The following is an 18,217-nucleotide window of genomic DNA, read 5'->3' on the forward strand; positions in this document are numbered from 1 at the left end:
AGGTGCAGCTCTGCTGGGGCAGAAAATGGCTAGAAGGTTGGAGGAGTGTTTAAACTAGGAATGGGGGGCGAGGGTATTCACTTTATAGAAGGGGAATGTAGTGCAGATAGTGACCAGGGCACAAGTAATGAAATTGGGGGTGGTACGGGGGGAAGGGTTAGGACAGTTAATACAGTAAGCAGGAATACAGGTACAGAGTCATACGTAACGTGCATGTACACTAATGCCCGAAGCCTCACAAATAAGGTGGAGGAATTAGAATTAATATTGTTGGAAGAAAATTATGATATAGTGGGGATATCAGAGACATGGCTGGATGAGAGCTATGACTGGGCTGTTAATTTACAGGGTTATAGCCTATTCAGGAATGACCGTACAAATAAGCGAGGGGGAGGTGTGTGTCTATATGTAAAATCATCCTTAAAACCCATCCTGCGTGACAACATATGTGAGGGTACTGAGAATGTAGAGTCCCTATGGGTGGAGATAAGGGGGGGGAGAATGAATAATAAAATACTGATAGGGGTGTGTTATAAGACGCCGAATATTATGGAAGAGGTAGAGAATCTCCTCATAAAGCAAATTGATAAAGCAGCGAGTCTCGGAGAGGTAATTATTATGGGGGACTTTAACTATCCTGATATAAATTGGGGAACAGAAACTTGCAGTTCAAGCAAAGGAAATAGATTTTTGATAACAATGAAAGATAATTACCTTTCACAAATGTTATAGGACCCCACAAGAGGGGGAGCACTACTAGACCTTGTACTAACCAATAGGCCAGACCGCATATCAAATATACAAGTTGGGGGTTACTTGGGGAATAGTGATCACAAAATAATAAGTTTTCATGTATTCTTTAGTAAGATGTCTAGTAGAGGGGCTACAAGGACACTAAACTTCAGGAAAGCAAATTTTAAACGGTTGAGAGATGATCTTAGTGCAATAAACTGGGATGATGTACTAAGTAATAAAAGTACACAAAGCAAATGGGAGACTTTTATGAGCATCCTGAATAGGGCTTGTGCAGAAAATATACCCTATGGGAACAAACATGCTAGAAATAGGAGGAAACCCCTATGGCTAAATAGAGCTGTAAGGGAAGCAATAAAAGAAAAACAGAAAGCCTTAAAAGAATTAAAGAGGGTAGGTAGTGATGAGGCATTATATAATTATAGAAAATTAAATAAAATATGTAAAAAGCAAATTAAGTTAGCTAAGTTTGAGACAGAGAGACTCATTGCGAGAGAAAGTAAAAATAATCCTAAAATATTCTTTAACTACATAAACAGTAAAAAACTGAAAAGCGATAGTGTTGGCCCCCTTAAAAATAGTCTTGGTGAAATGGTGGAAGGGGATGAGGGTAAAGCCAACCTGCTGAATGACTTTTTTTCTACGGTTTTTATACAAGAAAATGCCATGGCAGATGACATGACCAGTGATACCATAAATTCACCCTTGAATATTACCTGCTTAACCCAGCAGGAAGTACGCCGCCGCCTCGAAATCACTAAGGTTGACAATTCTCCAGGCCCGGATGGCATACACCCCAGAGTACTACAGGAATTGCGTTCTGTGATAGATAGACCATTATTTTTAATCTTCTCAGATTCCTTAATAACAGGGTCGGTACCGCAGGACTGGCACATAGCAAATGTGGTGCCAATATTCAAAAAGGGGACAAAAACTGAGCCGGGAAATTATAGGCCGGTAAGTTTAACCTCTACGGTTGGTAAAATCCTTGAGGGTTTCTTGAGAGATGCTATACTGGAGTATCTCAAGAAAAATAACCTTATTACAGAGTATCAACATGGGTTTATGAGGGATCGATCCTGTCAAACAAATTTGATCAGCTTCTATGAAGAGGTAAGTTCAAGTCTGGACCAGGGAAATGCAGTGGATGTTGTGTATATGGACTTTTCAAAAGCTTTTGATACGGTGCCACACAAAAGGTTGGTACATAAAATGAGAATAATGGGGATAGGGGAAAATATGTGTAACTGGGTTAAAAACTGGCTCAGTTATAGGAAACAAAGGGTGGTTATTAATGGTACGTACTCGGACTGGGTCTCAGTTCATAGTGGGGTACCACAGGGGTCAGTATTGGGCCCGCTTCTTTTCAACATATTTATAAATGACCTTGTTGGGGGCATGCGGAGTAGAATTTCAATATTTGCAGATGATACTAAACTCTGCAGGGTAATCAATACAGAGGAGGATAATTTTATATTACAGGGAGATTTATGTAAATTGGAGGATTGGGCTGAGAAGTGGCAATTGAAGTTTAATGTAGATAAATGTAAGGTCATGCACTTGGGTAGAGGAAATAACATTTATGATTATGTACTTAATTGTAGAACACTGGGTAAAACAGACACAGAAAAAGACTTGGGTGTATGGGTGGATGGTAAACTTCACTTTAGTGGACAGTGTCAGGCAGCTGCTTCCAGGGCTAATAAAATAATGGGATGTATTAAAAGAGGTATAAGTGTTCATGAAAAAAATATAGTTCTACCTCTGTACAAGTCACTAGTGCGACCGCACTTAGAATACTGTGTACAATTCTGGTCACCGATATATAAGAAGGACATAGCTGAACTGGAGAGGGTGCAGAGAAGAGCGACCAAGATTATTAGAGGAATGGGTGGGCTGCAATACCAAGACAGGTTATTAAACTTGGGGTTATTTAGTTTGGAAAAACGAAGGCTTAGGGGGGATCTAATCACAATGTATAAATATATGAGGGGACAGTACAGAGACCTTTCCAAAGATCTTTTTACACCTAGGCCTGCGACTGGAACACGGGGGCATCCGCTACGTCTTGAGGAAAGAAGGTTTAATCATAATCACAGACGAGGATTCTTTACTGTACGAGCAGTGAGACTATGGAACTCTCTGCCGCATGATGTTGTAATGAGTGATTCACTACTAGCATTTAAGCAGAGCCTGGATGCCTTTCTTGAAAAATTTAATATTACCAGTTATGTATATTAGATTTTATGACAGGGTATTGATCCAGGGAACTAGTCTGATTGCCGGATTTGGAGTCAGGAAGGAAATTTTTCCCCATTGGAACTTGTTTGCCACATTGGGGTTTTTTTTGCCTTCCTCTGGATCAACATGTTAGGCTACGGGTTGAACTAGATGGACTTAGAGTCTCCCTTCAACCTTAAAAACTATGATACTAAACTACTTTAGTTTGGTGAGGGCAGCTTTCTCCGCCCTACTCAAATTAGGTTTCCTGTGATAACGAGTAGTATCCAGATCAAGATTTTTAAATTCATTTAAAACCAAATCACAGAAGGTCTTAATATGGTGGCCTTTACTTGTCGTGAGGTAAAACGAGGATTTTGCTCTTAAATTGGTATGAAGGAAACCATCACCAAGGCCAGGCAAATTATTGTTATCACCGGACCGGGTATTCTCTTGTCCAATATTACCATTATTACTAGAGTCTTTTTTCATTAAGAAATGCCTTCTCAAAGTAAGTTTCCTAATGAAAGCTTGGAAATCGAGATAGAGATCAAAATTTTTGGACTGTGAAGAGGGACAGAAGGAAAGACCTTTGCTCAGGACCGAAAATTCATCCTTAGTGAGCTCATAGTCAGAAAGGTTGAAAATGTTCCCCATATTCATTATTTGTTTCTTTTCCCTTTTTTGTTGTGTTTGACTCCTGCTCTATTTCCTCTTGTTCGCTTTTTCTTTTTATAGACTTCGGGGTGGGTTGCTGTGTTTTTGTCTCCCTGTTGCAGATCGTCGCTGAGGATAAAAAAGGCACTGAGGGGGCCTTTATGTTACTATTGTCTATGGTGATTTTATTGTGATCCTTCTTATTTTGCCCTATAAAAGTAGTAGTATTGGTTATAGATAATTGTGAGTCTCCCATGTTATTAGTTGTAACTTGAGATACAGAAAGGGAATCAGGTACTTCATGTACCGTTAGATCCAGTAGATCGATGAAATCTCTATCGTTCTCTTCTTCAAAAACTGGTAGAGTTTCAGGGATGTTTAGAGCAATAGTGGATCTTTTTTGCCTGATTTTCTCAATCTGGCTCTTGATTTGGTTGGTATAGCTAGGCTGCTGTGAGAGGGGGAGTGCACTGGCCGTGCCCGGGCACACCGGCCGGATGTAAGCCCGGACACTAGCTTCGCGCGCGATCATACTAACCGGGTGACGTCACACGCTGGCTGAAAGCAGTGAGCTACGGAGGCTCAAATGGGACAAAAACTATCCAACGCGTTTCGGAGGGAAACGTACCTGCTTCCTCAGGGAATGAACAGAGCCTCTCAGGTGATATTTATATGTTAGACAGAGTACAGCTGATTTGATATAATTAGTGCATGACGTTTAATGCTACTCCTATAACCACTTGTATTTAATGCAGTGATTGGACCATGTATTAAACTCAAGACGGGGAAAAAATATATATGGAGTGCATGGGAAAGTGTATATTAGAAACGATGATACCACAACATGATAAAATATATATGTATGCATATCTGTGAAAAACGGGGGTACTTATTAAAAATATATTTTTATTAGTGAACATTCATCTAAAAATAGATATGTGGTGATAAATAGATAAATAGATAAAATGTGTGAAGACAGGAAAAAATTGAAACATTGGCAGAAAAAAATTATAAAATAAAGATGAAGATGAAATGTAGTGAGCAGAAATATATATATATACATATACATATACTGTATATACATACACACACGCACGTATACATATCCTGCCTAATAAAAATATATAAAATGTAAAAAATATATATATATATATATAAAAAATATATATTATAAAAAATATATTCTAGGAAGTAGTAGTAGACCACCCTCTCGCTTAGTCAAAAGCAAATATTTCCAATTCTGAGTTCAAACCTTTCGGTCTCAAGGTATCTAATGAAAATATCCATTTGGACTCAGCTCTGGATAATTGTTTGATATAGTTTCCCCCCCCCCGACAATGTTTTGGGACTTGCTCGATGCCCCAAAATTTTATGTTTTTGCATGATTTTTCATGTGCCAATGCAAGATGGAGTGAGAGGGGGTGGCCAGGGAATCCTTTATCAGTATTCTTGAGGTGTTCCTTGATCCTGATCACAAGAGGTCTCTTTGTGCGTCCTATATATTTCTTGTTGCATGGACATACAATAGCATAGATCACTCCTTTAGTATTGCAATTGATATTTTGTTTTATATGATCAATGTCAATTCCCGTAGAATCCGTAAATGACGTTACTGAATGTTGTTTTTGTTTTTTACAATTGTAGCAAAAGCCACATGGAAAAAAGCCACTAATCATATTTCTTAATCCATGTATTGTATTAATCTTCCCAAGTGATGAATCAGATCCCATTTTTTTGGTGGTGGGGGCTAATAGGCTTTTTACTGTCTGTGTCTTATGGAAGATGAAACGTGGTCTCTCCGGAATTAGTCGGCCTATGATTTTATCTTCTAATAGAAGAAACCAATACTTATTTACGATCTTTCTAAAGATACGATTGTTATCGTGATACTCCGTTATGATGGCTAATTTGCTAATCTTGGAGGCAATGTTGGGATTATCCAGCGGTTTTATAGGATCAGAAATAAGGGTATCTCTGGACATAGAGGAAACCGCGGACAGTTCCCTCTCCAAGTGGATAGGGTCATATCCCTTACTTATAAATTGTTTCTTTAATCGAGTTGCCTCTACATTAAAATGGTGCAGATGGGTACAGTTTCTACGGATTCGCATGAATTGACCTCTTGGGATATTCAATAGCCAAGAAGGTAAATGACAGCTGGACCTATGTATAAAGCTATTGCAGTCAACTTCTTTGTTAAATGTTCTCGTGGATAGCTTAAGGTACCGTCACATTAAACAACTTACCAGCAATCCCAACAACGATACAACCTGATAGGGATCGCTGGTAAGTTGCTAGGAGGTTGCTGGTGAGAGGTCACACAGTCAGACGCTCCAGCGATCCCACCAGCAACCTGACCTGGCAGGGATCGCTGGAGCATCGCTACACGGGTTGCTGGTGAGCTGTCACCAGCAACCAGTGACCAGCCCCCAGCCAGCAGCGACGCACTGAAGCGATGCTGCGCTTGGTAACTAAGGTAAATATCGGGTAACCAACCCGATATTTACCTTGGTTACCAACGCACGCAGCTACACGTGCAGAGAGCAGGGAGCAGCGCACACCCCTTAGCGCTGGCTCCCTGCTCTCCTAGTTACAGCACACATCGGGTTAATTACCCGATGTGTACTGCAGCTACACGTGCAAGGAGCAGGAGCCGGCACTGACAGTGAGAGCGGCGGAGGCTGGTAACGAAGGTAAATAACAGGTAACCAAGGACAGGGTTTCTTGGTTACCCGATGTTTACCGTGGTTACCAGTGTCCGCAGAAGCCGGCTCCCTGCTCACTGCACATTTAGTTGTTGTTGTCTCGCTGTCACACACAGCGATCTGTGCTTCACAGCGGGACAGCAACAACTAAAAAATGGCCCAGGCCATTCAGCAACAACCAACGACCTCACAGCAGGGGCCAGGTTGTTGCTGGATGTCACACACAGCAACATCACTAGCAACATCACTGCTACGTCACAAAAGTTGTTCGTTAGCAGCGATGTTGCTAGCGATGTTGCTTAGTGTGACGGGGCCTTTAGTGTCTTCCACAAAGATGGTTAGATCAAGAAAATTGACTTGTGTGTTGCTAGTGGTGGCAGTGAATTCTAACCCATAAGAGTTTTTGTTAATCATGGATAAGATTTCATCTGACAGAGCAACTGCCCGCCCGCACACCACAGCGGACATCCTGACCTCTGCTCTCCCAGCCACAAGCAACAGTGAGTTGTATATACCTTTAATCACCTATATCAAAACGGTTTTCCACCAACATCAGGCTATTTACAGTACACTACTATCACCTCCATATTCTTAGTGTACCTGGGTTTTGTTTCTAAAATGCACATATAGGTATAGTTAAAAGGGGTTAATACAGTGTTAATATAGCGTGAATATTTTCCACCTAGACACTATCAAGCCGACTTCAGCAGTGGCGTGTGAACGTCATCTCCACCCATTAACTGTAGTACACTAAATTGATTGCTCAGTAACCCTATGGGTTCCATCTAATCTTTACTCACCATTCCTTTCAGGTGTACATCTTCAGCAATACACTTTGGTGCTGTAGAACCCTTTTGTGCAACCCACCAAACCAGTGACTATCAATAGAAATCTTTCTGCTTATGACCATCAGCAAATATCTATATGGTCCTGATTCAGACATATGCTTTTCGTATCCTTTCAATCAGATAGCATTTATCATTTACAGACATTTATCTCTCACTGCTCTTAGTTTCATATTCCTGATAAATATATCAGACATCAATCTGCACACCGACCAGCCCATTACGGCCCACCACTAAGGTGTTTGCAGATCCACCTAACATCCCAGGTAAGATAAGGATCCATTGATTCATCAATCTTTAATTTTATTCCAAGCACGATACAACCAGCTTTTTCGATCACTATTTGTTTTCCAGTAGCCCTACGGTTCATTTTCAATATTTGTACGTGTGGGTAGCGCAGTGGTCTTGCCCCTTTTCTGTTAAGGTTACAAACAATTATTTACATAATAGGATTGGTTGGCACTTCGGAAAAAAAAATGGGTTTAGGGCTACAGTTTGGGCACTCGGCCTGTAAAAGGTTCGCCATGACTGCCCTAGGGGAACTGAATATATTAAACTCCTTGGCATCTTATGACCTGTTGCAAATCCTACCAATTTTTTGAAAAAAAACTGTTGGGAGCTGTTGGGAATAGCGTCTGATGCTGTGCTACATAGTCTTTGAACCATTCCCCCTGGGGAAACTGAATTTTTTTTAATAACTGCCACTTCCACGGTGCTGTATGCTTCACAAACTGCGGTCTAGGAAGCAGGCGATGATGCCTCCTGCTCCCAACCTGCTTTTGGTCACATGCAATCATCACTGAAATAAGCCCACTTCATGCTGGCGAAGTGGGCGTCGGAGATGAAGGGCCTGGCTGTAGCTGTCCGGGCACGCGAAGTGGAAATAATCTTGGAGGAGCGGGTAAGCAGTAACCCCCGTTCCTATGTTCCTATGTTCCCCAGGAACCGGCCATCCCGGCTGAGGGACCCAGCCTGCTCACATCCGCCACGCCATCTCCCTCGTTGCCCCGCAGCCAACGCCCCGACCGACCCAATGCCCCAGTCCGTGGCAGCGGAGCCTGTACCATCCACAGGGGAGGATCCAGCTGCTGGGCTCTCAGGCCTTACCGTCACCATCGCTCCGGCACTGCTGATGACATCCCATCCGGCCCTGAGTCTGGCCGCACCATTGATGACGTCGGCTCCGGCTGTCTGACCGGCCACAACGGTGATGACGTCAGCTCCGGCAGTCCGGCCGGCCGCAATGGTGATGACGTCAGCTCTGGCAGTCCACCCGGCCGCAACGAAGGCAGCACCCAACCGGAAGTCTACCCCGGCCACGGTGCCGGCAGGTCCCGAGTACCCCGTAGTAGGCCACTGAGCGATGGGGCTCACCGCAGTATGAAAGGCTGGTCGTAGCGGGCGCCGAGGGCACCCGAGTGGGCCTGGCTCCTGAGCAGGAGGCAGAGCACAGAGCCCGTGCCCCGTACTGGGAGCATCAGCAGTTGTAAAAATGTTGTTGTTTTAAGGACTTGGTAGCTGAACACGGCTACCCTATTTTCCAACTTCCTGTTGTTCATACCACCAGGACCGTTACACCTCTGGAGACGCTGGTTGGAGGAAGGGCCTGCGGTGGAGTCGGCCGAGGCTCAGACACCACTGAAACCAATGGCTACCCTCCAGGACAGAGGGTACGGACTTTGGGACTCTTTGGGGTGGACTGGTGGGCGTGGAGCTAAGTTGCAACGTTTAAGAGTCTGTGCCTCCTGTAAAGGGAATAAATATGTTGTTATTAGTGATGAGCGAGCATGCTTGTAACTACTCGGTACTCGCACGAGTATCGCTGTACTCGGGCTGCTCGGCGGGGACCGAGTAATCTCGCGATACTCGTGCTGTACTCATGGTCTTCATTTCTGCATGTTGGCGCTCTTTTGAGAGCCAGCCCTCATGCAGGGATTGGCTGGCAGACCACTGCAATGCCACAGCCCTGTTAGTTGTGGAATTGCAGTGATTGGCCGGCCTGCACAGCGTGACCGAGCCTTTATACCGGCCGGCGCGCTGTGCTCTGCTCACAGCTATCCAGACAGTCAGTGCAGGGAGAGTGTCGCTGATTCAGGGAAAGCTTTGCGGCCCTTTATAGCTTTTTCAGTTGCAGGGCTGCAAACAGTGTGACCAAAAGTCCTTCTCAGGACTATTCTAGTTGTATACAGGCAGGCAGGGTATAGCCAGGTCGGAGTACAGTAGCAGAGTCCTTCTCAGGACTATTGTTGCTATATACAGGCAGGGTATAGCCAGGTCTGAATACAGGCTAGTGACCAGAAGAGTCCTTGTCAGGACTATTGTACCAGTATACAGGCAGGCAGGCAGGCAGGGTAGTGGTGACCGTATACCAGCCTTCATCATATCTGGGGCTGGTGTACACAGTGTAAAACAGTCCAGATAGTGTCTGACTTGTCTGTAATTGTCGCTCCCCAAAAAAACCTGTTAGGTTCTTATTGCGTCCGTGCTTGGTTTTTAAAACCGCACGTGTGTGCCTGTTGGTGGCAGCGTACAGGTGCACTTGTGTGCAATTTCCACAAACTTTGATATAACGCACAAGTAGTGAATATACACGTCAGCAGTGCAGAGCATTGCAAAATGCGCAAGGGCATTGGCAAGGAACAAGGAAGTGGACGTGATGGTGGTGCAGGCAGAGGCCGAGGTCGTGGGCAAGCTCTAATTTCGCCACAACAAAGGGCCACATCTAGTCGCTCGCACGTCCTGTCCCAAATTCTTGGGGACCACAGCAGTACACCGCTCTTGAACCAAGACCAGTTGCAACAGGTTGTTAGTTGGATAGCAGATAATGCTTCCAGTCAGATTGGCACCACCACAAACACTCTGTCTTCCACACGGTCAAGTGTCAGTAGCCGTGATACTGCACCGCACATTTCTGAACCTGATCCTCCTTCCTACCACCAGGCTGAGTACACGTCCTCCTCGGACATTAATGATCCCACACTTGGACACTCGGAAGAGCTGTTCACGTTTCCATTCACACATTCTGGCCTCTCGCCAGCTCATATTGAAGTGGGTCATGAGGAGATCGTCTGTACAGATGGCCAAATATTTGAGCAGCCACGTTCTCACGAAGTTGGCAACGTGTCTCAACAAGTGGTGGACGATGATGAGACACAATTGTCAGGAAGTCAGGAGGAGGAGCAGGGTGCGGAAGAGGAAGACGACATGGTGGATGATCCAGTAACTGACCCAACCTGGCAGGAGGATATGCAGAGCGAGGACAGCAGTGCACAGGGGGAGGGAGGCGTAGCATCACAACAGGCAGTAAGAAGCAGGGTGGTGGCCCCAGGCAGAAGTCAGGCAACCGTTCCCCGGAACAACACGACGACACAAGGTGCCTGTACAAATGTTAGGTCTTCCCAAGTCTGGCAGTTTTTTAAGTTGGATCCAGATGATTCAAAAAAGGCCATTTGCAACACCTGCCGTGCCAGCATCAGCAGGGGTACCAAAACTAGCAGCCTGACCACCACCAGCATGATCAGGCACATGTCAGCCTAGCACCCGACTTTGTGGGAAGTACAACAGAGTCGAGGAGCAGTGCTTGCTGATGTCACTGCTACGTCTTCGCTGGTTGTGCATGCGAGCCAATCCCCTGTCCATGCTGCCTGCGAACAAGCCTCCTCCACTCCTGCACCTGCAGTTGCCTACGCAGAAAGAACACCATCATCAAGCACGTCCTTGTCCCAGCGCAGCGTTCAGTTATCCATTCAGCAAACCTTTGAACGCAGGCGCAAATACACTGCCAACACCCCACATGCCACAGTTCTAAATGCTAACATTTTGCGACTGCTTGCGCTGGAAATGTTGCCTTTTAGGCTGGTGGAGACAGAAGCATTCCGTGACCTGATGGCGGCAGCTGTCCCACGTTACTCGGTCCCCAGCCGCCACTATTTCTCCCGGTGTGCCGTCCCCGCGTTGCATAACCACGTGTCACAAAACATCACACGTGCCCTGAACAACGCTGTTTCACCCAAGGTCCACCTAACCACAGACACGTGGACAAGTGCTTGTGGGCAAGGCCGCTACATCTCGTTGACGGCACACTGGGTTAATATTGTGGAAGCTGGGACCCAGTCTGAGCGAGGGACGGAACACGTCCTTCCCACACCAAGGTTTGCAGGCCCTACCTCAGTCAGTGTTTCACCCACACTCTGCAGCTCCGGAATGTCATGCTCTTCAGCCTCCTCCTCCTCCTGCGCATCCTCATCCACTGTACCCTCCACACCAGTCACAAGCTGGAAGCACTGCAGCACTGCCTCGGCGAAGCGGCAACAGGCTGTGCTGAAGCTAATCTGCATAGGTGACAAACCCCACAATGCAGAAGAGCTGTGGACAGCTCTGAAACAGCAGGCAGATCACTGGCTCACACCTCTGAACCTAAAGCCAGGAAAGGTCGTGTGTGACAATGGCCGGAACCTGGTGGCGGCTTTGAGGCAAGGCCAGCTGACACATGTTCCATGCGTGGCCCATGTGCTCAACCTCGTGGTTCAGCGGTTTCTAAAGTCATACCCAGAGCTGTCTGATCTGCTGGTAAAAGTTCGCCGCCTGTCTGCACATTTTCGAAAGTCACCTACTGCTTCAGCCGGGCTTGCCGGCTTTCAGCGCAGTTTGCATCTTCCGACTCACAGACTGGTGTGTGATGTCCCCACGCGTTGGAATTCAACTCTGCACATGTTGGTCAGGATATGTGAGCAGAAGAGGGCAGTTGTTGAGTACCTGCATCACCTAAGCCGTCGGGAAATGGGTCAAACTCCACACATAACACCTGAGGAGTGGAGATGGATGTCAGACCTATGTACCATCCTCCAAAACTTTGAGGACTCCACCAAGATGGTGAGTGGTGATGACGCCATTATTAGCGTCACCATACCGCTACTCTGCCTTCTAAAACGGTCTCTGCTGAAAAACAAACATGATGCATTGCAGGCGGAGCGCGATGAGTTGCAGCAAGAAACAGTAGTGGGTGATGATAACACACAGCCCAGCCTCGTCTCATCACAACGTGCAGTGGAGGACTATGACGAGGAGGAGGATGAAGACATGGAGCAACTCTCCGGCCAAATTGAGGATATGACATGCACACCAGTCATATCCTCGGTTCAGCGTGGCTGGCCAGAGGACAGGGTAGATGAGGAGGAGGAGGAGGAGGAGGAGGAGGACAGCATGTTCAGTCATCTTGTTGGTCAGGCTACTGAAGTCCTGGCTGTTAAGAGTCTGGCGCACATGGCTGACTTTATGGTAAGCTGCCTGTCTCGTGACCCTCGCGTTAAGAACATCTTGGCCGACAATCATTACTGGTTGGTAACACTGTTAGACCCACGCTACAAGGAGAACTTTTTGTCTCTTATTCCCGTGGAGGAGAGGTCAACCAAAATGCAGCAGTTCCGGAAGGCCATAGTCACGGAAGTAGGCAAAGCATTCCCCTCACAAAACGCTAGCGGCATAGGTCATGAATCAGTGGACAACCGAGGCGTACAGCCGAGAGAGGCACAAGTCCAATCCACCAGAGGTAGGGGAACAGTCTTTAAGATGTGGGACAGTTTTCTCAGCCCCTCACGTACCACAGCCCCTGAGGTGCGGGGTAGTGCCACAAGAAATCCTAAGTTTGCCCAGATGCTGAAGGAGTACTTTGCAGATCGAACAACTGTACTCCGACATTCCTCTGTGCCTTACAATTATTGGGTATCCAAGCTGGACACGTGGCATGAATTGGCTCTCTACGCCTTGGAAGTCCTGGCCTGCCCTGCTGCTAGCGTTTTGTCAGAGCGTGTTTTTAGTGCCGCAGGTGGAATCATTACAGATAAACGAACCCGCCTGTCAACTGAAAATGCTGACAGGCTGACTCTGATCAAGATGAACAAGGGTTGGATTGGGCCAGACTTCACCACACCACCAGCAAATGAGAGCGGAATTTAAAGTTTGCCATGTACCTCCACTCACCCATGGGTACACACTTCTGGACTTTGGATAATCGCTGGACTGCTCCTCCTTCTCCTCATGCGCCACCATGATGATGACCGTTACAAATTGCAATACTTAGGCCTTTGTTTCAGGTATACCCCCAGTGGTAAATTTTTTCGCCCATTCTTTGCAGAATGGACATTACAACGACAGGAGACCCGCTCCTTTGCAATGGGAACAATGTTTTGAGGCCCTCATGCACGTCTCTACCCAGGGACAACGTGGAGCCTCCCAATTTTTGGCTGCCCTGCCTAAGGGCTATACTATAATACACCCACTTCCTGACAATGGACACTTAATGTTTTGAGGCCCTCATGCACGTCTCTACCCAGGGACAACGTGGAGCCTCCCAATTTTTGGCTGCCCTGCCTAAGGGCTATACTATAATACACCCACTTCCTGACAATGGACACTTAATGTTTTGAGGCCCTCATGCACGTCTCTACCCAGGGACAACGTGGAGCCTCCCAATTTTTGGCTGCCCTGCCTAAGGGCTATACTATAATACACCCACTTCCTGACAATGGACACTTAATGTTTTGAGGCCCTCATGCACGTCTCTACCCAGGGACAACGTGGAGCCTCCCAATTTTTGGCTGCCCTGCCTAAGGGCTATACTATAATACACCCACTTCCTGACAATGGACACTTAATGTTTTGAGGCCCTCATGCACGTCTCTACCCAGGGATAACGTGGAGCCTCCCAATTTTTGGCTGCCCTGCCTAAGGGCTATACTATAATACACCCACTTCCTGACAATGGACACTTAATGTTTTGAGGCCCTCATGCACGTCTCTACCCAGGGACAACGTGGAGCCTCCCAATTTTTGGCTGCCCTGCCTAAGGGCTATACTACAATAGACCCACTTCCAATGGGCACTTCAGGTTTACAGGCCCTCATGCACGTCTCTATCCAGGGACAACGTGGAGCCTCCCAATTTTTGGCTGCCCTGCCTAAGGGCTATACTACAATAGACCCACTTCCTTACAATGGGCACTTCAGGTTTACAGGCCATCATGCACGTCTCTATCCAGGGACAATGTGGAGCCTCCCAATTTTTGGCTGCCCTGCCTAAGGGCTATACTATAATACACCCACTTCCTGACAATGGACACTTAATGTTTTGAGGCCCTCATGCACGTCTCTACCCAGGGACAACGTGGAGCCTCCCAATTTTTGGCTGCCCTGCCTAAGGGCTATACTATAATACACCCACTTCCTGACAATGGACACTTAATGTTTTGAGGCCCTCATGCACGTCTCTACCCAGGGACAACGTGGAGCCTCCCAATTTTTGGCTGCCCTGCCTAAGGGCTATACTACAATAGACCCACTTCCTTCCAATGGGCACTTCAGGTTTACAGGCCCTCATGCACGTCTCTATCCAGGGACAACGTGGAGCCTCCCAATTTTTGGCTGCCCTGCCTAAGGGCTATACTACAATAGACCCACTTCATTACAATGGGCACTTCAGGTTTACAGGCCATCATGCACGTCTCTATCCAGGGACAATGTGGAGCCTCCCAATTTTTGGCTGCCCTGCCTAAGGGCTATACTACAATAGACCCACTTCCTTACAATGGGCACTTCAGGTTTACAGGCCCTCATGCACGTCTGTATGCAGGGGCATTGGTGAACCTCACAATTTTGGACTGCCCTGGCAAAGGAAAATACTACAAAGACTCACTTCCTCAAAATGGGCACATTAGACTCAGAGGCCTTTATGTACGTCTCTTCTCAGGGACATCGGAGTGCCACACAATGTTTTCACGTAAAATCTTTCATGTATTAATCTCAAAAAGTAACATACACCAGCTCTATCTCACTATTGGGTATGTGCCCTTAACATTTCCGCCATGAAAAATCATTTTGGGGTCATTTTGGAAGGTTTTCTGGTGAGTCCGTAAAAATGGCGTAAAACGCGGACAAAATTGTTCACAGCTGTGACTTTTCAGTGATAAATGCTTCAAGGGGTCTTCCCCATGCTGTTGCCATGTCATTTGAGCACTCTTCTGAGACTTTTGTGACATTTTTAGGGTTTCTCCATGCTGCCGGGGGGTCATTTCACAAAAATACTCGGGTCTCCCATAGGATAACATTGGGCTCGTTGCTCGGGCCGAGTACACGAGTATCTTGGGAGGCTCGGCCCGAGCTTCGAGCACCCAAGCTTTTTAGTACTCGCTCATCACTTGTTACCCCTGTTTTACCTTTCAGTTCCGGTTATAATAAACGTTGGTGGTCGGACAGCCCGCGGACGGTCTGTATTAAACCAAGGGGGAATGTGATGCCCTGGCAAAACCAGGTAGTCACACAGAAAGGCCCTCACATAACACCATCCCACACAGCGTTACATTCAGCCGACCTGAAACCCTAGTTACCCCCCTAAGGGAAAGAAAGGCACACCAGTGGGCGGAAACCAAGCGGATGGGGAACGCCCACCTAGGGGTCTAGAGAGCCCGGGGGCGGGAAAACAGTCAGGCTAAGTGGAGTCTAAGTCTGGAGTTCAAGTTGAGAGGAGTAGGAGGAAGGAGAGGCATCGGGGTTGGAGACCAGGCGTATTGGCTAGGTGGCAGACGGTGGTCCATGTCTGACAGGAGATGGGAAGACTGCTGTCGGAGATCCGAGGTGGGCAGGGTTGGAGCCCGCCGGTACCGACACCGTAGAACTGACCCGGAAACCGTGCACTGAGGGGGTACTTGGACCCTGAAGCCAGGACCGGGACCAACAGCCTAGCTAATTAACCAATTGAGGGCAGGATTTTAGGTCCTGTCCCAACCAAAGTCCCAAAAGCAGACAACAGCCCAGCGCGGGGGATAAAGGGCATCCGCTAGGGCCCGGTAGATCCCACGGGCCAGTGCCAGCGGGCATGGCTCCCAACCAAAGGACCGGGAACGGACTCCCGTGTTTCACACCGGGAAGTCCACAACACAAAACCACAGAGTGCAGAGGGAAGTGACACAGACCACCAGCCCGGGTGTGGGATCAGATACACCCGTCTGCGGCAGCCGGCCACCAACACCTTGGTTTACTAAAAGGACTTTGTGTTTATTGACTCCACACATCAGTGTAACCTCATCCAGCACCATGACAACTATTGACTCCACACATCAGTGCAACCTCATCCAACACCGGGACAACCGAACTGTAAGTTACTGGTCCCTGCAACCCTGCACAACACTGGGCCCCAGGGCATCCATCCCTACCCACGGAGGGGTTAATATCCAGCTGCCATCACATCGCCCCCGGGTACCCAATAACAGCAGCGGTGGTGCCACATCGCACCACACACCGTTGGGTGGCGTCACAGACTAATTACAGCAAATCCCGTACAAATACGTTCCCTTTTATTTGAAGTGTCCGCGCGACCCCCGGGTCCGGTAGAATCCTTCGAGCCACACTGCGGATCCGGATCCGAGCAGCCCGGCTGCTGGCACGGGGGCAGCACACAAGTACTGAGTGCAACAACTTTTAGAAAATGAAAAATTGGTCTTTTATGCAAGACTAAAATTGTGAGTGTCTCATGCTCGGCTCCAGCTGACATATCTTGTTATGTAAGTGTTTAGCATAGTTCTAAAAATTCTATAGTGTTACTGAGTAATTTATTCTTCTTTTTTGTCATTTATAGATTGGATTGCCTGAAAATACAGTTAAACGGTGTGCTATCCAGCTTTCCAGTGCTCTAGAGTATATGCACAAGAAAGGTCTTGTTCATCGCGACATAAAACCTGAAAATGTTCTCATCTTCGATCAAGAATGTCGCCAGGTTAAACTGACTGATTTTGGTCTTTCGTGCACAGCAGGAACATTTGTTGAACCAATGTCTGAAAATTTGCCTTATACAGCTCCCGAGATGTGCAGTTTAGGGACGGAAGATAAGCTTAATGTGCAAGAAAGTTTGGATACTTGGGGATTTGGGGTACTTCTCTTTTGCATTATGACAGGATATTTTCCATGGACCTCAGCAATTTCCGCTGATAAAAATTTTGTTCAATACACTAAATGGCATAAAAGCAGCAAGATATTTCGGCTTCCAAACCAGTGGAATACATTTAGCACAGAGGCCCTAGAAATGCTCAAGAATTTGCTGGTACCAGACCCAAATAAGAGATGTGCTTCAACTGAAGTCATAAAATATGTCAAATTACCATGGAAAATGATGTATAGTAAATCCAACAAATACAAAATGTTGTCATATTAAAAAAAATACTTTAATGATTGTAAGACCTCATCCAGAGCCTCCAAAAGTGACATGTTTGGTACAAAAAAATTGTAGGGAACTGCATCTGGAATATGTAGAGTTACACATAAAAAACATGTCTGAATGAGGCCCTGTGTATGTGATTTACATGCATCAATTCTGCCAAATAAACTTTAGTTAATCTTTATTATATTCTTATAGAATAGCATAACAGTTGCAGTAGCAAAGATTCTACAACTGTGATATTATTACACCCTAACAGCAATACTGCTTAAAGTCATATGAAAAAGTTTGGGCACCCCTATTAATGTTAACCTTTTTTCTTTATAACAATTTGGGTTTTTGCAACAGTTATTTCAGTTTCATATATCTAATATCTCATGGACTCAGTAATATTTCTGGATTGAAATGAGGTTTATTGTACTAACAGAAAATGTGCAATCCGCATTTAAACAAAATCTGACCTGTGCAAAAGTATGGGCACCCCTATCAATTTCTTGATTTGAACACTCTTAACTACACCTCATTGAGCTTTGAACTTCATACGCAGGTGTATCCAATCATGAGAAAAGGTATTTAAGGTGGCCACTTGCAAGTTGTTCTCCTATTTGAATCTCCTATAAAGAGTGGCATCATGGGCTCCTCAAAACAACTCTCAAATGATCTGAAAACAAAGATTATTCAGCATAGTTGTTCAGGGGAAGGATACAAAACGTTGTCTCAGAGATTTAAACTGTCAGTTTCCACTGTGAGGAGCATAGTAAGGACATGGAGGAACACAGATACAGTTCTTGTTAAGCCCAGAAGTGGCAGGCCAAGAAAAATATCAGAAAGGCA

At 46.2% G+C, this 18,217-nt stretch overlaps 1 protein-coding gene across 1 annotated transcript in view; it reads left to right on the forward strand.

Moving 5' to 3' along the window:
* The window catches only part of LOC142256048 (serine/threonine-protein kinase SBK1-like), a 551,532-nt gene extending 533,852 nt beyond the window's left edge, over window positions 1-17,680 (forward strand). Inside the window, exon 4 of the mRNA XM_075327550.1 lies at window positions 16,808-17,680. Coding sequence (XP_075183665.1) covers window positions 16,808-17,380 — 573 coding nt within the window. The 3' untranslated portion in view covers window positions 17,381-17,680. The remainder of the gene's footprint in view (window positions 1-16,807) is intronic.
* The last annotated feature ends 537 nt before the right edge of the window (window positions 17,681-18,217 follow it).

Source organism: Anomaloglossus baeobatrachus, chromosome 11 (genome assembly GCF_048569485.1).
Source record: "Anomaloglossus baeobatrachus isolate aAnoBae1 chromosome 11, aAnoBae1.hap1, whole genome shotgun sequence".
In the NCBI taxonomy this organism is placed as follows: domain Eukaryota; kingdom Metazoa; phylum Chordata; class Amphibia; order Anura; family Aromobatidae; genus Anomaloglossus; species Anomaloglossus baeobatrachus.